Source organism: Phacochoerus africanus, chromosome 5 (genome assembly GCF_016906955.1).
Source record: "Phacochoerus africanus isolate WHEZ1 chromosome 5, ROS_Pafr_v1, whole genome shotgun sequence".
Lineage (NCBI taxonomy): Eukaryota > Metazoa > Chordata > Mammalia > Artiodactyla > Suidae > Phacochoerus > Phacochoerus africanus.
The window spans coordinates 30,307,007-30,329,406 of NC_062548.1; the positions used below are offsets into that span (position 1 = coordinate 30,307,007).

General features: G+C 49.8%; 1 protein-coding gene across 3 annotated transcripts; it reads left to right on the forward strand.

The window, feature by feature from the left end:
* The first annotated feature begins 12,426 nt into the window (after nucleotides 1-12,426).
* On the forward strand, nucleotides 12,427-18,898 carry ITPRIPL2 (ITPRIP like 2). Of its 3 annotated transcripts, none has more exons than XR_007134928.1 (2): nucleotides 12,427-15,141; nucleotides 17,443-18,898. XR_007134928.1 is itself a non-coding variant. In XM_047780407.1 (1 exon), exon 1 carries the CDS (start codon nucleotides 13,168-13,170, stop codon nucleotides 14,764-14,766), a length of 1,599 nt encoding a protein of 532 aa, XP_047636363.1. In that variant the 5' UTR covers nucleotides 12,427-13,167; the 3' UTR covers nucleotides 14,767-15,183. The 3 variants fall into 3 exon arrangements, 1 of the variants encoding a protein (XP_047636363.1); XR_007134929.1 differs by having other exon boundaries at nucleotides 12,427-14,875; XM_047780407.1 differs by lacking the exon at nucleotides 17,443-18,898 and having other exon boundaries at nucleotides 12,427-15,183.
* Nucleotides 18,899-22,400: the final 3,502 nt, after the last annotated feature.

Below are 22,400 nucleotides of genomic sequence, written 5' to 3' on the forward strand. Positions count from 1 at the left end.
GAACCTCCATATGCTGTGGGTGCAGCCCAAAAAAGACAAAAATATGTATATGTATTTTTTCAAATATACCTAGAAATGGACAAATTGTACAGAAGACATACAGAGACACCTCTTAGATGCCACTATTAATGTTTACCTTCACTGCTGTCTCCTGTCTAGCTGTTCGCCCTTCCCCCTCTCCGCCCAGTGCATCTTATTTTTTGATACATTTCACATGCAGTGGCTGAGGCCAGGACACACGGCCCCTCAACACTTCAGCATATCACTCACTAGAATCCAGTATGGGTTTATGATTTTTTTGAGGCAAGATTTAGATACAGTGAAATGCACAAGTTCAAAGTGGAGCACTCGATGAGTTTTGACAAATGTTTCATCTGAAACCCTCTGCTGATCTATCTAGGGTAATTTGAACTAGATCTGATTTTCTTTGGCAAGGGGCTGACTTTGAAATGTCCCCTGACCTGTAAGACAAGACTCCACTGTGAATTGAGCTTTATGAAAATTTCCCTTCGTATGTCTTATTTGGCTTTGTTGCTCCAGACCCTGGAAAATATCATCAGATGCCCATTTGGAAAAAAATTACTGAGGCAATTTGTGGGGTGGTTAAAAATATCAGCACAAGGGAGTTCCCTGGTGGTCTAGTGGTTAGGATTCTGTGCTTTCACCGCGGTGGCCCGGGTTCCATCCCTGGTTTGGGAACTGAGATCCTACATCAAGTTGCTGCATATTGGGGCCCCCCCAAAAATCAGGAAGTGTGGGTTTGAGTCCCAGCTCTGCCATTTTCAGGCTCTATGACCTCAGGCCAAGTAAGTATCCTGCCTACCAACCTCAGTTTCCCCATCTACAGAGTGGACAGAGACGGTACCTCCCTCATAAGGTGGTTCTGCACGGTGAGGGCTGAATGGGCTGAGTCATGCAAAGTGCCTCGTTAGAACCTTGCCTGCCAAGGGGTGAGCACTCAGGACAAGCGGACCTTCCTCCCCAGGCTGATGGCAGGAGGCAGGGACCAGGGGCCTGCATCTGACACATTAACTTTGTAAACAGTGCCTTTGAACTCAGGGCTTTTATGTTCCACTCCATTCCAAGTCTCTTTGGCCCGGCCAGCCCTCCAGCCCAAAAGTGTGATGATGGTCAAAATTGTCACCATGACATCACCAGATAGTGTCAGTGGGATGTCTGTGTCTATAAAATGACTCGAACTAGAGGAACTGGAGTGGGTGGGGGGTCGGGTTCTTGCTCTCTAATTGTGTTGGATTTATAGTGTAAATCCCACGGCCTTGAATTTGTGTGTGTGTGTGTCTTTTTAGGGCTGTACCCGAAGCATATGCAAGTTCCCAGGCTAGAGATCGAATCGGAGCTACAGCTGCTGGCCACAGCCACGCCAGAGCCAAGCTGTGTCTGTGACCTACCCCACACAGCTCATGGCAACACCAGATCCTTAACCCACTGAACGAGGTCAGGGATCAAACCTGAGTCTTCATGGATTCTAGTCGGGTTTGTTAGCGCTGAGCCAAGAAGGGAACTCCGCCCTTGGCCTTGAATTTAACAGTGCACCACTTTACCAGCACCAAATTGCGTTACAGACTCATTAGCTCTCTCCTGGCCCTTGAAGCTTCCCTTTGATGGATGTTGGTTTCATTATTCATGACTCTTGTACAAACAGTGGCTTCAAAAAGGGAGATCAGGGAAGAATACTTTCTAGTGAAAAGCTTTTCATCAGTAAGGGGCTACTTTGCTGGACTTCTCAAATAAGATTCACTCCTTTCATTCAGTCATTTAACAATTAGTGATTGAGAAGGTGCTGGGCAGATGTAGGACGTGCTCACAAAATAACTGGTGATGTATTTATAAATATGTATATTCTAAATATACAGCATTTATATAGAGAGCAGACTTGTGGTTGCCAAGGGGGAGAGGGGAGGGAGTGGGGTGGACGGGGAGTTTGGGATTGGCAGATGCAAACTATTCCATTTAGAATGGATAAGCAATGAGGTCCTACAGCACAGGAAACTATATCCAATCTCTCGGGATAGACCATGATGGAAGATAATATTTTTATTTTGTTTATTTATTTATTTATTTTGGTCTTTTTGCCATTTCTTGGGCCGCTCCCTCAGCATATGGAGGTTCCCAGGCTAGGGGTCTAATTGGAGCTGTAGCCACAGGCCTGCTCCAGAGCCACAGCAACGGGGGATCTGAGCCAAGTCTGCAACCTATAGCACAGCTCACGGCAATGCCAGATCCTTAACCCACTGAGCAAGGCCAGGGATCGAATCCGAAACCTCATGGTTCCTAGTCAGATTCGTTAACCACTGAGCCACGACGGGAACTCCAAGATAACATTTTTAAAAAGAATGTGTATATATGTATGACTGGGTCACTGTGCCGTACAGCATAAATTGGCACAAAACTGTAAATCAACTATACTTAATTTAAAAAATAGTTAATTAAAAAAAGTTCACTGGTTCCAAAGCAAAGGCCATTATTTATATTGGATATTGAAGTGTGGGAAACTCATTATTAAATTCTCAAATGCATTAAGATTAAAAAATTAGAACATGATGGATGATAATATGAGAAAAAGAATGTATATATACACGTATGACTGGGTCACTTTGCTGTGCAGCAGACACTAACACAACATTGTAAATCAATAATAATTGAAAAAGAAAAAATTAATTTAAAAATTTTTAAAAATGGAGTTCCTGTTGTGGCTCAGTGGAAACGAATTCGACTAGTATCTATGAGATAACGGGTTCGATCCCTGGCCTCACTCAATGAGTCAAAGATCCCCCGTTGCTGTGAGCTGTGGTGTATGTCAAAGACACAGCTCGGATCTGGTGTTGCTGTGGCTGTGGTGTAGGCTGGCAGCTGCAGCTCCGATTCAGCCCCTAGCCTGGGAACTTCCAGATGCCATGGGTGGGAGTGTAAAAAGCAAAAATAAATAAATTAATTAATTAAAAATAAATATATAGCATTTAATTAGTAATCACACAAATAATGAATCACAGTTAGGCTAGAACTGACCCAACAGCAGCCCTTAGAGCAGGTACTAGGGCAAAGGCTGATGATTATCTCTTAATATTTATTCTTGTTCTTGTCCATATAATAAGACACTGATTCTTAGCAGGATGCATGCAATCTAGGATGAAAAGGGCATTCCCCAGCCTTCTCTGCTCTTACCTGGGGCCATGCACAATTCTGTGACTGATTTCCATGTGTGAAGGGGGGTTTCCCACACCTCCAAGCAATTTGCGGACTAGTTGTGTGTCCTGCAATTCAATTTGATTCTGACACCATCTGGAATTCCCATTGTGGCTCAGTGGTTAACGAACCCGACTAGTATCCTTGAGGATGTGTGTTCGATCCCTGGCCTCACTCAGTGGGTTAAGGATCCAGTGTTGCTGTGGCTGTGGTGTAGGTCTCAGACTCGGCTTGGATCCTGCATTGCTGTGGCTGTAGCGTAGGCTGGTGGCTGCAGCTCCCATTTAACCGCTAGCCTAGGAACCTCCATATGCCACGGCTCTAAAATGACAAAAAAAAAAAAAAATTCTGACACCACCTGCCTGGAGGTAAAAGTCAGGGACCACAGGCTAAGGGCTCAGTTTCCCCTCCCTGCCTCCCCATTCAGGTGTCCGTTGCAAGTTCAGGTTGTCGCCTGTGCTCTGACCCACTGACTGCAGACTGGAGGTTCCAACAACCCCATCCCACCTTGGGGTCAACGAATTTGCTGGAGCGGCTCAGAGAACTCATAGAAACATTTGGCCCACTAGAATCGGTTTACCGAAGGAGAAAGCTCAGGGACAGCCAGATGGGAGGGCTGCACAGAGCAAGGTGTGTGGGATGGAGCAGGGGCTTCGGGGCCCGTTCTGAGCACACCACGCCCTCCGCGAATCCATGTTTTCACAACTGGAAATTCTCCAAACCTCCATCCTGTTGGGTTTTTGTGGAGACCTCATTACAGAGACACAATTGATGAAATCATGGGCCATTGCTGATGGGCCTCAATCTCCAGCCCCTCTCCCCTAACTGGAGGTTGGGGGGGCGGGGACTGAACCTTCAAACCCTCTAGTCCTGAGGCGGATTCCCCTGGCAACCAGCCCCACACTCAAGTGCTACCAGAAATCATCTCGACAACAAAATAAGATACCTCTGGAGTTCCCTGGTGGCCTAGCAGGTTAAGGATCTGGCACTGTCACTGCTGTGGCAAGGGTTTGGTCCATGGCCTGGGGAACTTCCACATGCCATGGGCACGGGCAAAACCAGAACTAAACAAGATACCTTTGCTGCCTCCATCACTTATGAAATTCCAAGGATTTTAGGAGCTCTGTGCCAGGAACAGGGAGGAAGACCAAATATATATATATAGTTATAAGTCACAGATTCACACCATGTGACTGTTTTGGCCAATGTAACGTGCAGAAGCGCAATGTACGAGTTTATGTCTTGCTCTTCTCTCTCTCTTTTTTTGTCTTTTGTCTTTTTAGGGCCACACCCACCCATGGCATATGGAAGTTCTTGAGCTAGAGGTTGAATTAGCGCTTCAGTGGCAGGCCTATCTATACCATAGCCATGGCAACACTGGATGGCAAAAAGACGTACTCATATGATCGCAGAGCCCAATGGGTTGTTTTTGTTTGTTTGTTTGTTTGTTTGTTTGTTTGTTTGCTTTTTAGAGGTTCCCAGGCTAGGGGTTGAATCAGAGCTGCAGCTACCAGCCTACCCCATAGCCACAGCAACTCGGGATCCAAGCCACATCTTTGACCTACACCATAGCTCACAGCAACGCCGGATCCTTAACCCACTGAACAAGGCCAGGGATCAAACCTGCATCCTCGTGGATACTAGTCCACCTGGTTACCAGTGAGCCACAGCTGGAACTTCCCCAGTGGGGATGATCATCAGCCTCCACAGGAAACTGAGGCAGCTGCTCATCAAACAGACAGGGAGCTTAGAGTGTCATTGGGGCACCGGCAGCCGTGGTGCTCCAGCCTCAGCTCTGACCCCCACCACCGTTCTGGGGTCAGCTGCTTGCTCTTCTGGTTTCTTCCTCTCCTCCCCTGACCTGCCATGGTCTCTGTCTCCTCCAGGCGTACTTATGGCTTCTGCTTAATTCTGAATTCTGCTTCCTCATGGCTCCTGTGTCCCCTTCAGACTCCCCAAGAGAGAAGACAGGCTTGGGTTGCTTGGTCCCCATGCAGTGCTGGGTGGAACTGTCCGCAAAGCTGAATGTCAGGTCCCCTTGTTACTGGCTGCCCTGGTCCAGTCGCTTGAGAGTAAGAGCTTAGACACAAATGCATCCGTTTGACGTTGCTCTGACATTCATCAAAGTGATGGACAGGTGCGTCCCTCCGAAGAGAGGGTAGGCCTGTTGGATAGTCTGAGTTGCTTGACCTGAGCTGTGTAATCCGCACAGCAGAACCCACAAGAATATTCTCAGGGAACAGCCACAGATCATGTATCACAAACACTTGGAGAATCATGGGAAGGCTGCTGGAAAGTTCTCTGAGCCCAGTTTCCAGAAGAGATTCCTAAGCCACACAGCAGAACGGGGGCACCAAGAAAGTGGCTGCTTGTATTCTCACTGCTGCCTGCGGAAGGCTTGCTGGAAGCCTGGAATGGCTGGCCGGCGAGGGCCACAGTGTCTGTTCACAAACTCCAGACTTGGTGACAACACCCGGCGTCCTGTTCCCCACCTATCACATGTCCCTGGAGCATTTGCATATTTTGTTTCCACTACCTGCAATGGCCTTCCTGAATTTCTGCTGGTCAAAGTCTCCTCCCTCCCTCCTTCCTGCCTTTCCTTCCTTCCTTCCTGGTTGAAAGGTTCCCATTGTGGTGCAACAGAAATGAATCCGACTAGGATCCATGAGGATGTGGGTTTGATCCCTGGCCTTGCTCAGTGGGTCAGGGATCCGGCGTTGCCGTGCGCTGTGGTGTAAGTCATGTGTGGCTGTGGCTGTGGCTGTGGCATAGGCCGGCAGCTGTAGCTGCAATTCAACCCCTAGCCGTGGAACCTTCATATGCCGCAGGTGCACCACTCCCCCCACCCCAAAAAAAAGAAACCAACAGGCAAAATAACTGGTTGAGAGTTTGCTTTGACAGTTTGGTTTCCAGTGGTTCACAGTTTGGTTTCGTTTCTGCACTGACACAGGACTTCCCTCCCCCTCTTTTTTTTTTCGTTTTTGGGCTGTTCTGTGGCATATGGAGTTCCCAGGCCAGAGATCAGATCTGAGCCTCAGCTGCAATCAAGTGGCAATGCCAGATTCTTTAACCCAAAGTGCAGGGCTGGAGATCGAACCTACATTTTGAGGCTACAGACGTGCTGCTGATCCCCTTGTGCCACAGTCAGAACTCCTGGACTTTTATCTATCTATCTATCTATCTATCTATCTATTTATTTATTTATTTATTTATTTATTTATTGCTTTTTAGGGCCGCACCCATGGGATATGGAAATCCCCAGGATAGGGGTAGAATTGGAACTCCAGCTGCCAGCCTACACCATAGCCATAGCAACGCAGGATCTGAGCCGTGTCTGTACCTACACCACAGCTCATGGCAATGCCAGATCCTTAACCCACTGAGCGAGGCCAGGGATCGAACCTACATCCTCATGGATGCTGTTCAAGTCTGTTACTGCTAAGCCACGACAGGAACTCCTAGACTCCCATTTTTACACCTCATCAACCTTAGCCCTCATTATGGTCTATATAGTAATGAGTACTGTGGCAGTTTTAAAATAGTAAATGAGGAGTTCCCGTGGTGGCACGGTTGTTAATGAATCCAACTAGGTACCATGAGGTGGTGGATTCGATCCCTGGCCTTGCTCAGTGGGTTAAGGATCCGGCGTTGCCGTGAGCTGTGGTGTAGGTCACAGACATGGCTCAGATCCTGTGTTGCTGTGGCTGTGGGGTAGGCCAGCAGCTATAGCTCCGATTGGACCCCTAGCCTGGGAACCTCCATGTGCCATGGGAGTGGCCCAAGAAAAGGCAAAAAGACAATAAAATAAAATTAATAGAATAGAATAGAATAGAAGATGATAACTACGTATATGGACTTAATAGTAAACACGGTGATAAAATTTAACTGGAAGTGTGAAATAAGAGAGTCTAAGCCAGATCCCAGACGATACTGGAAAACGATGATGAGTCAGTTTGCAAACCCTTCTGTGATTTGAAGGCCTAGAGTCGAACCCACACTTTCCATAGAACTTTGGAACGTCCATCCACAGACCATACAATCTACCGAGAACAAACAGCTTTCAAACTCAGGTTCAAATACGAATCCTAGGATATGGAAGCGGATGCCTCTCTTAAGGAAGGATGAAATTACAATGAAAAAGAAAGGTGCAATGCTGGACAGAAAATACATCACAAGCCAAAAAAAAAAAAAATCTGTAAAATACTAAGAACAAGAAATTTAGAAGACAAGTGCTTAGGTACAACCTACAAAATAAAACCAATTATTTGCTCAGTATTGCCATGAATAGATATGCATTTTTTATTATTATTATTTATTTATTTATTTACTCCCCACCTTGCTGCAATGCTGGATCCTTAACCCATGGAGCAAGGCCAAGGATCGAACCCACACCCTCATGGACAATATGAGTGTTCTTAACCCGCTGAGCCACAACAGGACCTCCAACGTGCATTTTTAATGGATTGAAATGTTTTTGTATCTTGCAACAAAGTCTTTTTAGTTTTGCGGTTTTGGGGCCACACCTCCCGCGTGTGGAAGTTCCCGGGCTAGGTGTCGAGTGGGAGTTGCAGCTGCCACGGCAACTCGGGATCCAAGCCGCATTTGTGATCTACACCACAGCTCATGGCAACGCCGGATCCTTAACCCACTGAGCGAGGCCAGGGATCAAACCCGCATCCACATGGATACCAGTTAGATTCATTTCCACTGCACCACAATGAGAATTCCTGCAATAAGTCTTTTTAATTTTGCTATTTACTTCTCATGTTTCATTAGGTCGTTTTTAATGCCCCGCTTTTATTTTTCATGTTTTTTCTTTATAGCAGCATTGCCTTATGACCCACTGGTTATGCAGTGAAAATGTTTGCAGCGGAAGTAATGTTTGCATGCTATCAGACATACTGTCCCTTCCCACCCTTCAAAGCCTGACCAGATGTCCCCTCTTGGGAGCCTTCCCTGGGTCTCCCACGGGAAATGAGTCACTGCCTCGTTCCCTTTTCCCCCCACCAGCGTTACCGTTCTTCCTTCACGGCACACGCCCCTAGGAAATCGGAAATGTTGGGAGCGGTGTGTGTATATATTTGCTGAGCCATTTTTAAAAATCCAGGAATGACCTTTGTCAAATATTAAACATTAAAGGAGACTTTTTTTTTTTTTTGGTCTTTTTAGGGCCGCACCCAAAATGGAGGTTCCCAGGCTAGGAGTCCACTGGGAGCTCCAGCTGCCAGCCTACACCACAGGCACAGCAACACCAGATCCAAACCACGTCTGCAACCTACACCACAGCTCACAGCAACACCGGATCCTTAACCCACTAAGTGAGGCCAGGGATCCAACCTGTGACCTCATGAATGCTAGTCAGGTTCATTTGTGCTGAGCCACAATGGGAACTTCTAAGAAAATTTTTGATGAAATAATTATCAAAAGTTGCTGCAATGGTGGCAGTTTTCCGAATGCACTCATACTATGTGGCATTTCATTCTTTATGTGCAGAGCCCCCTCTTTCCCTCATAGCCCCCTCTGCCTGGCACATCATATGTCGGGCAGTCAATTCACGAAGAAATGAATTTGTTCTGGCTCTGACACACGCAGCAGGTTTTTCTAAGTGCAAAGTTCTGAGGTCTGTACCTTGAACTCTCTGGAGGATGAGAGCTCTGGAAACTGACTACAGGCAGGAAAGACCGGAACAGTCACACAGTACCTCGTTCACTGCGGGTGGCTCCCTGAAAAGGTCTGCCCACATCCTCACCCCTGAAACCTGTGACAGTGACCTTAATTTGGAAAAAAAAAAAAAAAAAGCCTTTGCAGATGGAATTAAGTTGTCCAGATGAGATCACTGGTATTATCCAGAAGAGCCCTAAATGCAATGACAGGTGTCCTTCTAAGAGACCAAACGGAGAAGGTACAGACGTAGGGGAGGTGGCTACGAGAAGAGGAAGGCAGGGATTAACGGGATGCAGCCACAGCCAAGGAAGACCCAGAGCCACCAGAGGCTGGAAGAGGCAAGGAGGGAAGTCGAAAGCCTTCAGTGGGGGCACAGCCCTGCTGCCCTCCAGAACCATCAGAGAAGAAACTTCTGGTTTTGTTTTCTTTTGCATTTTAGGGCAGCACCTGCAGCATATGAAGCTCCAAGGCTAGGGGTCTAATGGGAGCTGCATCTGCCGGCCTACACCACAGCCACAGCAATGTGGGATCTGAGCCATGACTGCAACCTACATCCCAGCTCACAGCAATGGCAGATTCCCCAACCCACCGAGCGAGGCTAGAGTTGGAATCCACATTCTCATGGATACTATTTGAATTTGTTTCCGTTGCGCCACAATGGTAAACTCCAACTTCCAGTGTTTTAAGCCACCCAGATTGTGGTCTGTGCTTTGTTCTGGCTACCTTTGGTCCAGAGCAGCAGCGCTGAGTGGTTCGAGCAGAGATTGTATGGCCCACAAGCCTGAAATATTGACTCTCTAGCCCTTTAAAAAAAGATGTGCCGACCCTGGAAGACAGCATGCCATCATCCCTACTAGGAAAACATCTGTCACTGTTACCCCCATTTCATAGATGGGGAGATTGAGGTAAAGCAGGGTTAAGAGACATGTCCAAATGTGGAGGCTGCTTAGTGTTTTAGGGGCCACAATAGCCCCTTCCCCTTCTTCCAGCACAGCACCCTGACTTTCACTGGGGGCCACCCCTCTCACAGTCCCCATGGTTCGGGCAGGGCTTGCCCCACTTTCTGGTTCCAGGGGTGGGTGCCCAACTGTATTCGTCAGCTGCAAATAACAAACACCATAGACTGGGCGGCTTTAACCACAGAAGTTTGCTTTCTCACAGTTCTGGGGGCAGGCAAGTCCAAGGTCAAGGGCCGGCAGGGTCAGGCTTCTGGTGAGGACTCTCCTCCTGGCTTTCAGATGGTCACCTCTTCACTGTGTCCTCACAAAGCTTTTCCTTGGCACATGTGCTGCCCCCTCTCTCTCTCCCTCTTGGAAGGACACCAGTCTTATTGGAGCAGAGCCCCACCCTTATGACTTCATTAAACCTTAACCACTTCTGAAGATCCCTGTACCCAAACACAATTGGGGGTTAGGGCTTCAATGTATGAGTTTTGAGGGGACATATTTCAGTCCATAGCCCCACCCCAGGCCAGGCTAATTGGTGCATTCTCTTTCTTGGTCACTTTTAGAGTGGGACCGAAGGTTATCCCTGGGCGTGACGTTTCCTGCAACTTTCAGGCAAGCAAAGCTCTCTTTTCCTCTGCATTGATGATAAAATGAGGCTAGAGCAGCCAGGAGCCTGGCAGAGGGTGCAGCCCATTTAGAAGAAAGAAGAGCTAAGAAGTGGATTGAGGGAGTTCCTGTTGTGGCGCAGCAGAAATGAATCCAACTAGTATCCATGAGAATGTGAGTTCAATCCCTGGCCTCCATCATTGGGTCAGGGATCTGGCATTGCTGTGAAAAGAAAGAGAGAAAGAGAGGAAGGAAGGAAGGAAGGAAGGAAAGAGATGTAGATCACAGATGTGGCTCGGATCCTGCATTGCTCTGGCCGTGGTGTAGCCTGGCAGCTATAGCTCCAATTCAACCCTTAGCTTGGGAACTTCCATATGCCAGGGGTGCGGCCTTAAAAAAAAAAAAAAAAGAAAGAAATAAAATAGAAGTGGACTGAGTGTATCTGTGTATCTAGATCCAGCCATGCTGAAGTAGGATCTCCGTGGGTGTCTCGGTTACATGACACAATAAATGCTTTCTGTCACCTGCAACCCAAGAATCCAGATTAATAGACTCTGAGCTCACAGCTAGTAGCAGTGGTGATGAGGATCTACACTCAGGTCTCCTTAGCTCGGAGAGGCTTTCCTGGGCATAATCTTGGTTCTTAAGCCAGGAGCCATCCTTGGAGCACTGAATCTCAGAGGGTATTTAGGGTCTGACATTTTTCATGCATTGACTCTTGTCTCCTTAATTGCTGGTGGGAGCAAGGAAGGTGCAGCGACTGTAAATAGGTAAAGACAATTATTTAAATAAATCCAAATAATTAGATAATTGCAGAGCGTACTCCCTGTTATGAAACAAAGCAAAGCTTCCTAGGAGTTCCCGCTGTGGTGCAGTGGGTTAAGGATGGGGCATTGCTGCAGCTGTGGTGTATGTGGGTCACAGATGCCTCTTGGATTTGATCCCTGACCTGGGAACTTCCATATGCTTCGGGGCAGCCAAAAATGAAACATAACAAAACAAAGTTTCCTAGATTGAGAAGGTCCTTGTGCAGGTCCTGCCTGACAAAGGACACTTCCCAGCAGCTGAGGAAGGGACTCCCTGGTCCCTGAGTCCTGCCTGCTGACATCTCTGGAGCCAGGTGCCTGTGAGCAAGGCACAGCTCTGCTGAAAGCTGTGTGACCTTGGGCAAAGGCTGAACATGCATGTGCCCCAGGTTCGCCACTTGGAAAATGGGGACAATAATAGGATCCCCTTCTTAGGATGAACTGAGTAGTAAGTGCCTATGTGCTACGTGATTAGTACAGTACTGGCACACAGTAGGACCTTTGTAAAGGCCATAATTATTGCACCAAGGCTGGTTCACCCTCTTTGAGGTCTCAGACCAAGGGTCACCCTACAGACAGCCTCTAGCTTTCACTGGGCGACCTCCACCTTCTCACTTCTTCACACGGTTCTGTTTCTTTCAGAGCATTTTCTGCTGTGGGTCCCCTTCTCTTCCTTCCTTCCTTCCTTCCTTCCTTCATTTATTTATTTATTTTTGCTTTTTAAGGCTGCAGCCGTGGCATATGGAAGTTCCCAGGCTAGGGGTCCCATCAGAGCTGCGGCTGCTGGCCTAGGGTAGCTGCTGAATCCTTAACCCACTGAGTGAAGCCAGGGATGGAATCCATGTTCCCACGGAGACTAGTCGGGTTCTTTACCTCTGAGCCACGACAGGAACTCCCGTCTTTTTCCCCCTTTTTAAAAAAGCCTCTAAGCTTTAAGAACGGCAGAAACTGCCTATTTTGCCAACTGCTGTTTCCTCGGCACCTAATCTCCTAGTCTCAGTAGCTATTGGTTTGAATAAAAGACAGCAGCGCACTGGCAGGGGCTGTTCCCTTCCAAGGCCTGCCACGCCACCAACACCACGCCACCACGACTTGCTGGGGGGGGGGGCGGGGGGCAGGATGGAGGGAGGGGGAGTGGTTGGGGGGAAGGAGGTGGGGGGAGGCGGAGCCGGGGTTGGACAGTCTGGTTGTGCGCTCTTTTTTTCCCCTCCTTTCAACTTCCCGGTGTAACTTTGATTACAACTCCAGAAGCTCCCCGGACCAGGCCACCAGCCTCCAATGAGAGCCTGCCTACTTCGGCCTTAGGGTAGGCAGGAGAGGGGTGGCCCACGGGAGGCTAGTTGGAAGCGAGTCCTGAAGTCGCTCCCGCCGCCCTCCGCGCCCTAAGTCCCTCCTCGCTTTAAGGCGGAGGCCGGGAGGGGGCCGACCCCGCCCGCCGGCTCGGCGCGCGCCTCCAGACTCCGGCATTTCCTCCCCGCTAGCTGGCGCGGCCTCGCCTTCCCTCGGAAGAGGAAACTCCCGGGTCGAGTAACGGGAACCAGCGCGGAGCGGAGCGGCGGGGGACCCCGGGGGCCCAGCGGCGCCGGGAGGGCGGCCCGGGGTCGGAGGCGAGCGCGGCGGGACCAGAAGCTGGCCGCGGGCGGCGCGCCGGGGCGCGGGGCGGGGAGCGCCGCCGGGCCGGACGCCGCGCGCAGCCGGAGCAGGGCGCGGCCGGGAGCCGGGGCGTGTAGAGAGGGCCGCAGCTGGAAGGAACGCTTGAGCTGGGAGAAGAGGCCGAGCTGGAGGGTGGCTTTCCCCCGCCCTGCGACGGGAGCGCCGCAGCGGAGACGAAGGAGACCCGGACGGCGGGGCTGCCCGGGCGCTGCGCGCATGCTGGGCTGGGGGCGCTGCCCGGGCTCGCGCCCTGGGCTGCTCGGCCGTCGCTGCCCCGGACGCCCGGCATGTCGGTGCACTACACCCTCAATCTGCGCGTCTTCTGGCCCTTGGTGACCGGCCTGTGCACCACCCTCGTGTGCCTCTACCATGTCCTGCGAGGAAGCGGGGGCGCCCGGGCCGAGCCCCCCGACAGCGCGGACGGCGGCTTCCCTCTGCTCAAGGTGGCAGTCCTGCTCCTCCTCGGCTACATCCTCCTGCGCTGTCGCCACGCTGTCCGGCAGCGCTTCCTGCCTGGATCTCCCCGCCTGGGGGGCCACTCGGCCTTTTCTCCTGGACACTTCGGAGAGCCCAGCCTCGACATCTTGCTGGAGAGTTACTATGAGCACGAGGTGCGCCTGTCGCCGCACGTGCTGGGCCACAGCAAGGCACACGTGAGCCGGATCGTGGGCGAGCTGGTGCGGGCTGGCCGCGCCCGGGGGTCCCCAGGCCCCATCCCAGGGGGAGCGCTGGCCTTGGCCTTCCGTGGAGACTTCATCCAGGTGGGCAGCGCCTACGAGCAGCATAAAATTCGCCGGCCCGACAGCTTCGACGTGCTGGTGCCGCTGCGCCTCCCGCCCTTGGTGGCGCTGGAACCTCGGAGCCTGGGCGCGGAGCCCGAGCTGGCCCCAGCGGTCCACGGCTGCTTCGTGTGCGCGCTCAAGGCACCGCCAGGAGCCTCCGGGGGCCAATGGTTTCGGGACTGCAAACCCTTCGCAGATGGCTTCTGTGTGGATGTGCGCGGGCGGCGCCACCTCTCGGCCACGCTGGTGCTGCGCTGGTTCCAGTCGCATCTGCAGCGCTCCCTGGCCACCGTGCGCTATAGCCTAGAGGGGCGATGTCGGGTCAGCCTGACCCCGGGCAGCCTGGAGCAGCCTCCCACCCTACACATCCTGCCCTGCCGCACCGATTACGGCTGCTGCCGCCTTTCCATGGCCGTGCGTCTTATCCCTGCCGTCCATTTGGGCGACAACGTCTTCCTGGTGGCACCACCGCCGCCACCCTCACCAGTCGGGCCGATGTCAGAGCTCCCGGGAGGCCTGCGCGCGGATGCACTGTGGGGCGTGAACACAGCGCGCCAGGAGCAGAAGCTGCTGAGCTGGCTGCAGGAAAGGGCCCCTCCAGGTGCCTGCTACCTCAAGTGCCTGCAGTTGCTTAAAGCTCTGAGAGACCTGGGCGCCCGCGGGCTGGACCCGACGGCCGCCATCCAGTGGGGACGCATCTTGTCCTCATATGTGCTCAAGACGGTGCTGCTGGCGGTGCTGCTGCGCGAGGGTGTTCCTGCCCGAGCCTGGGACGAGGTGCACCTGGGCGAGCGCTTGGAAGAGCTAGTAAAATTCCTTAGGGACTGCCTGCTGCGACGCCGTACGCTCTTCCACTGCGTCCTGGGCCCTGGCGGGGCGGCCGCGGAGGTTGGCCCACTGCCCAAGGTATTGCGTGAAGCAGCCCCGGTTGACCTCCTGGCCGCTTTCGACAGACATGCCAGGGAACTCGCAGCAGCACGGTTGCTGTCCACGTGGCGAAGGCTGCCCCAGCTTCTCCGGGCCTATGGTGGTCCCCGATACCTTGCCAGGTGCTCCCCACCCCGGAGTCAGCGCACCCAGGGGTTCCCAGAAGATGAACCATAATCCCTGACAGCGCTCCCACCTGGCCTGGTGCTCCCAAAGCCTGACCCACCAGGTGGGAGTGGGGATGGCAATGAAGTCAGTTTAAGGCAAGGAAGATGGCCTGCAGAAGGTACTGGAACATTCAGAGGGTGACTTTTGGTGGCTTCAGCATCACCCCTGGCTCCACAGTCTGGTAGAGTGTGTCTTGGGCAAGCTACACAAAGACATCCAGCGTCAGCAGCTAAGAGTTGGTCCAGATGTTGGTTTGTGTGGGATGATTCTGTAGAAAGATCCAGCTTTTAGGGAAGTAAGAACTAGCTGCTGGAACAGTTCCCTCACCCTCGGGCTCCCCAGTTGAAAGAGGCTAATGTGGGGTTTTTTGGACACAACTATTTGGTAGGTCCTGAATTCCTGGCTTTTTAAAAATCTGAATCCTTATCTACAACTGCAATTGAAGTTCTGTTCTAGGGATTAATGTTCCAGAAACATGGTTTCCCAGGGTTCAAGTTAATATTACTGTATTTTGTAAAGGTGCCATCACGGGTGTTTGACAGGACGGTGAAGAATTAAGTCGGGTATTGAGAGGCAGTCAGGAGTTGGTTAGGGAAACGTCCAGAGCAAATGGCACTTTATTTTGATCAGTTCTTACGGTAAATTGCTAGCTCCAAGTGCTGCATCTGAAAGGGAGGCCCATTGCATTTACTGTTAAGAAATGTGCAGTCTTTGTGTGTGTGTGTGTGTGTGTGTGTGTGTGTCTTTTTAGGGCTGCACCTGTGGCATAGGGAGATTCCCAGGCTAGGAGTCAAATTGGAGCTACAGCTGCGGGCCTACACCACAGCCACAGCAACTCGGGATCCGAGCCGCATCTGTGACCTACACCACAGCTCACGGCAACACCGGATCCTTAACCCACTGAGTGGGGCCAGGGCTCGAACCTGAAACCTCATGCTTTCTAGTCGGATTCATTTCCGCTGCACCATGATGGGAACTCCGAAATTTGCAGTCTTGAAGAGCTGGCTTCCCTGAGGGCACAGGCTGAGATGTGCACCAGTCAACACCCATTCGTTGAACGCCTGCTGTGCTCCAGGCGCGGTTGCAGAGTGGCAGCAGAACACATGTTCCAGGCAACACCGGTGAGGGCCTAAAACGTGCTGGGTCTCGAGAAAGTTGTATTTCCCTCTTTGCCCAGCGAGGTGTCTGGCCAGGGCTTGTTGCTGGCTGGAGACAGAAACTTTTTTTTAAAAGTCTTTTTAGCAAGCTCCTTTGCACGGAGATCTCTTTCTGAGTTTAATGAGATCATGAAAGGGAAATGCCTGCCCTGGTGCCGGGCTTGCCTTCAAGCTCTCAGCCCTTGCTCTGCGATCTTTCCTGCTTGGGAACTTTGGCTCCCGTGGCCCAGGTGGCCTTTAAGTGGCCCCAAGGCCAGCTTTGAGGAGCGGTCGGTTCAGCCCAGGTCTTGCAAAGCCTTTCACTTAACATTCGGTGTCTTGGGCTTCATGCTGGAAGATCTGTTGTTTTCCATCTGTTGGCAGAGGAGAAAGACAGCAGAGGAGGGCAAGTGAGAGGGAGATGGGGAGACGGCCCTTGTCCGCTCTCTGCTCTTTCTGCTCTTTGGGCATAAATAGCACCAGGCTGAGTGAGTGTATTTTGCAGCTAGCCCATCCTGCAACTCCTGCTTCCCTCCCAGATTTCAGCTCTCAGTGGCATCAGTCGGCTTTTCAGTTGACGTGTGGAATGGTCCATCATCTGCTGTATAGAAAATGCAGCCAGTCCCAGGATGTACTTTAGGATTTTTTTTTTTTTTTTTAACAGAGACTCTTAAAAGTGGGACTTGGGAAGTTCCCATTGTGGTGCGGCAGAAACGAATCCTACTAGGAACCGTGAGGACATGGGTTGGATCCCTGGCCTGGCTCAGTGGGTTAATGATCTGGTGTTGCTGTGGCTGTGGTGTAGGCTGACAGCAGTAGCTCCGATTAGACCCCTAGTCTGGGAACCTCCATATGCCACGGGTGTGGCCCGGAAAAACAAAACCAAAAAAAGGTAGAACTTGGAAGACAGAAGGAGCCACGTGACTAGGGCCTTGTTTCATTTCTGAGCTGTTTTGAGGGAACTCTGGAAACTTTCTTTCTTTAGGGGAACCACCTGGCCACTGTGGGGAAATCGTTGTGAATAAATGATTTATAGGGAAACCTCATCAGAGCTGCAGAGATTTCTCAGGTCCTTTGCAACCTTGGACTCTAAAGACAACCGTTGCAAATGTTGTGCTGTCTCTTTGAGGTTGTTTGGGGACCATTTCCTCTTGATACCACAGAGTCATTCCTAGCTTTTGAGGTCAGTGTTAGGTCAAAAGGTACTGCATTTAGGCGAGGGATGGGTCCACCAGTTTCCTGCAAAGACATAAACTGCACAGTGTTTTTTAAACTTACATTTTAAAATAAATGCCGAAAATAAGTAGATCTTTATATAAATATATATTTATAAAGTTTCCATACTCAGCTACAATTTCCCCTGTGGTTGGAGGGGAGAAAGCAAAGCTATTAGAGGGAGTATAAAGCTTTAAAAGCTGAATTTTCCAGATATTTTTAGGTGAGTTGATAGAGTTTTTTTTTTTTTTTTTTAATTAGAATAGCATTTTGAAGTTCGAATCTGGGAATATACTCTTCTTGTAGTTTCTTTGTTCTTTTTTTTTTTTTTCAGGTTAATTACCCAAAGCCTCATCCATCCTCAAGATTTTCAAACTTTATTTTTTTTTTGTAAATGAATGGGCATTGTGTTTATGGATTTTAAAAATACGATTGTTTTATTTAAATGCCATGCTGAGCAGTTGTTCTCTGTTCATGGTAACCAAAACCTGAAGCGATTTCCATCAGTTTTGATCACTGTTTAGTTATCCAAAACATGTACTGTGTACAAATGAAATAATATGGCATATTAGCCAGGTTTCATGGTTGCCCAAGGCATTTAATGGAAGCTCAGTTTTGTATTTTATTAAGGCTCCAGCATATGCTTGATCTGAAATGTGTACATTTTTGGTGTATACTTGGTACTAGAGATTCCTGTATGCAAATATCCTCATATATAAGAAGGCTCAACATTGTTCGTGCTTTGAAAAAAAAAAAAGATGAATTGTCCAGCCAGCGCCCAAAGGAAACGTTGTTTTTTGGGAAGATGACTCAGCCACTTTGCCTTGAGACACCCTTCAGTAACCCCCGCTGGACCAGTCTTGGGAGGCATCCTGGAATGCTCGTGGGCTGAGACAAGGAGATGTTTTTCTGCAAAATGAAACTGAAGCGGGAAGAAGGGAGAGTGTCAGCAAACCAAGAGAAATCTGAAGATTTCAAGAAGGAGGACTCAGATGGGCGTGAAAGGAGGAGATGAAAGTAGGGGAGGTGAGGTGGAAATCGTAGGGTGCGACAGAGGTTTGGGTGAGGAAGTACATTTTTAGATATGTGCTGTTTCCAACCAGGGGTCGCAAACTCAGCAGCCTGCAGAAGGAGGTTGGGAGGTAAATGGGGGGGGGGGTGATGGGGAGGAAGCTGTGTTCAGGGGGCCCCCCTGGTTTGGCTCCATGCAGGGAAAAGGGTAGGGTGGGAAATTTTTTTTTTAATCAGGATTTTTTTTTTTTAAAGGACACGCTCTCATTTTTCAACCACATAATTTAAAAATATCCAAAACCCATGTGGGCCAAAAAAAAAAAATATATATATGGTTAAGCCTGGGGGCCACCAGTTTGCGACCCCTGTCTTCCACAGTTAAGCCCTCCAGTATGTATCAGGTTATGTTTATTCTTATGGATATGAGGTTCTTAGCATGGGGGGATGATATGTCGAGTCTTCTTTATTTTCAGAGTTAAGCTTTATTGTAGAAACAAACCCCCTCAAATTAACATGGCCACAGATAACCCTGGACTCACAATTCCCAGAAGCAGTCTCCATCCTGGAGCTTTAGGAGTCAGATCTTACATCAAACCCCTGGGGACCAGTTCTTGGCATTTCCTTCCTGGTGCAGTTGGGGCTAAAGTCCTAGACTCTGTCCCGAGTTTGCAGATGAGTAATCAGGAAGGATTGCAGAATAACTGGTTTCTTCTTTATTTGCATTTTATTCTTATTTTTCGATTTATTATTATTATTATTATTTTTTGTCTTTTTGCTATTTCTTGGGCCGCTCCCGCGGCATATGGAGGTTCCCAGGCTAGGGGTCGAATCGGAGCTGTAGCCACCAGCCTATGCCAGAGCCACAGCAACGCGGGATCCGAGCCGCGTCTGTGACCTACACCACAGCTCACGGCAACGCTGGATTGTTAACCCACTGAGCAAGGGCAGGGACCGAACCCTCAGCCTCATGGTTCCTAGTCGGATTCATTAACCACTGCACCACGACGGGAACTCCTGATTATTATTTTTTAAGCAGTTCCTTAGCCCATGCCTTAGCAATGATAGCGGGTGGCCGTGAACACCAGAAAAGCAGTGCTGGTTCTCCAGGCCAAGTGTCTTATGCTGGTTCCTAGCCCCACTGCCAAAAGCACTGTTTTTGTCTTTGGTTGGTATGTTTGTGCTTTTTTTGTTTTTGTCTTTTAGGGCCACACCTGCACCATTTGGAAGTTCCCAGGCTAGGGGTCGAATATTTGTTCTAATCAAATATTTCCATCCCTTTCTGACTCCGTGGCTCCCACCAAAATGAACATCCTCGCATTCTGAAGGAATTAAATAAACAGCCTCCAAAATGTCTCCTTTAACTTCATGGAGTAAGTCACTTTTTCTGTAAAATGTGGCTTTTGACCTTGACAATGACTTACCCTGTCCACACAGAGGAATAGTATTATCCCCCCCCCCAAGTGATGGGAAATATGGGGAAAAAAGTTCAGTGTTATCATTTGTGGCATTTGTTAATTTTTAAAAAATTGCATGTCTTCCTTAGACACTACAGTTTATTTTATTTTATTTTATTTTATTTTTTACACCTACATAGCACATGATTTGGTGGCGATAAAGCACGTATACGTTGGGAGTGGACAGAGATATGTGCGATCCTTTATACAGAGAGAATAGACTAAAACGTGCAGCTAAGTTAGATATAACCCAGTTTTGGAAGTATCAGACATTCAGGAATATTTTTTAGCACCTTTTGCTTTAAAAAAAAAAAAGTGCCTTGATTCAGTCACTTGACTTTAAAACATTCCTCTTAGTTTATTGTTATTTTTAGGATGTATTCTGACCCCAACCTGTGTCTTAGGATGCAGCCGGTCGGCTGTGATCATTGCATGTGTTCTGTTCCAATAATGGACACCAAAGAAGTAATCAGATGGGATTTAGCTGCTACCGTCGTGTGATTGAAAGGTGTCTTAATCACACCAGGTGTCCATGGCCCAGACAGTCAAGGCCTGCCATTCGTTTTCTATTTCAGGTCGGAGTAAATTTGCACTTTTTAATCACATGGGTCATTGGGGGACCTTGTTCTTTCATCCTTTGCTTTATTAATAAAGGAACTTATGGGAACCTTGGGACTGGACATCTTCCTGGAGGGCGGCCTGGCGCTCCCCTGGCTTATGCATCCTTAAACCAGCTCACCTGCTGTCAGCACCTGGGTGAAGGGGAGTCTTTTTTTTTTTTCACGCAGCAAAGCTAGGACCATTGTCCGGAATTGGCACTGTACATATACGGGTGGGAAAGGATGCCAGTTCAAGCTCCTTGAACCTGCTAGTTGTGTGTTTGTTTTTTTTTTCTTTCTCCTTTTTATGGCTACACCTTTGGCATATGGAAGTTAGGGGTCGAATCGGAGGTGCAGCTGCTGGCCACAGCCACAGTCATGCCAGATCCAAGCTGTGTCTGCAGCCTACATGGCAGCTCACGGCCATGCCAGATCCTTTAAGTCGCTGAACAAGGCCAGGGATTAAACCTGCATCCTCATGGATACTAGCCCGGTTCTTAACCCACTGAGCCACATCAGGAACTCCCTTCTCATCTTTTTCTTACCTACCTCGAAGATGCTGGTCCCCCCGCCCCTCCCCTCTACCTCCCACCTCCATCCTGCTCCGCCCTCCACTCCCACACGCCACCCAAACACAACTCAAGTCTTGGCCTGTGGGTAACTTACAGCTCAAGCATTTTGCCCAGAAATCTCTTAGGCCCCCAGGGCCCTCTCCAAATGGTAAACATTTGCTAGTATGAAAAACCACCAGGCTTCGTGAGAGACTCAGTCTTGGAGACCAGGTAGGACTCTTCAACGCCTGGGAATCAAGTGCAAGTGCAGGGAAACCTGCCGCCACTGGCTCATGAAACAGTGGTTGTAGAACACTTGCCCAGAGGAAAGGTGTGGTAGGGTGTGTTTCCTTTCGTTTTCAACAATTCTTTTTTTTTTTTTTCAGTATGGTTGACTTTTTTTTTTTCTTCTTACTGCCACACCTGCAGCATATGGAAGTTGCTGCAGCAACTTATGTGGCTTATGGCCACACTTGCAGCCTGTGGCTAGGGGTCAGATCAGAGCTGCAGCTGAGGGCCACAGCCACAGCCACAGCAACATGGGCTCTGAGCTGCATCTGCGACCTACGCCATCGCTCACGGCAACGCTGGATCCTTAACCCACTGAGCAAGGCCAAGGATCGAACTTGAGTCCTTGTGGATACTAGTCGGGTTCTTTACCCTTGAGCCACAAAGGGAACTCAAAAATTAGTTCTTGGGTGGCTACAGTCCCCAGGAGTCACAGAGGTGACCGAAACAGATGAGGTTGGTCTCTCTCATGAGCTCACAAACTGCCCTGAGAGGCAGGCAATTGAAGAAGTCATTTCTGGAGCTCTCTTGTGGCCCCTGGGGTTAAGGATCTGGTGCTGTCACTGCAGTGGCATGGGTTGATGCCAGATTCTTAACCCACTGACCCCAACAGGAACTCCCTCACCTACCCACTCTTAAACTGGAAGGGTTTTATGATTTTCTTTAGTCAGTAGAGTGTGGCAGGAGGGGCATTGTGCTATTTCCTGGCCTAACCTGTCTGCTTCCGATCGTTCCCTTGGAAGCCTGCGTCAGCGAGTGGCTGACCTGGTGGAGGATGAGGGACCACGTGGCCCTGCTGCCACACCTGGGAGCCACCTTCGGGACGTAACCCAGACCAGCTCCACTTCCCCTTCTCCCCCACAACCAACCAGACAACAGAATAATCAAAACACTTGAGTGAGTCCAGGGTCCAGCCAAGACCAGCCGAACCTGGCCCAGATCAGCAGGCCCACCCAGCTGGCCCTGAGACTCTGAGCAATAATGAACATTTACTATTTTAAACCACTGAGTTTAACACTAGAGGTGGTTTGTAGCTCAGTAACAGCTAACTGATTTGGATGCTGTTTAAAACCAATGTGCAATGGAGTTCCCGTCGTGGCTCGGTGATTAATGAATCCGACTAGGAACCATGAGGTTGCGGGTTCGATCCCTGTCCTCGCTCAGGTTCAGGATCCAGAGTGGCGGTGAGCTCTGGTGTAGATCGCAGATGCGGCTTGGATCCCACGTTGCTGTGGCTGTGGTGTAGGCTGGTGGCTACAGCCGCTCCGATTAGACCCCTAGCCTGGGAACCTCTATATGCCGGGGACTCAGCCCTAGAAAAGGCAAAAAGACAAATAATAATAATACCAATGTGGCGTAGAGAGGCTGCTGGTGGAGTAAACCCAGGCA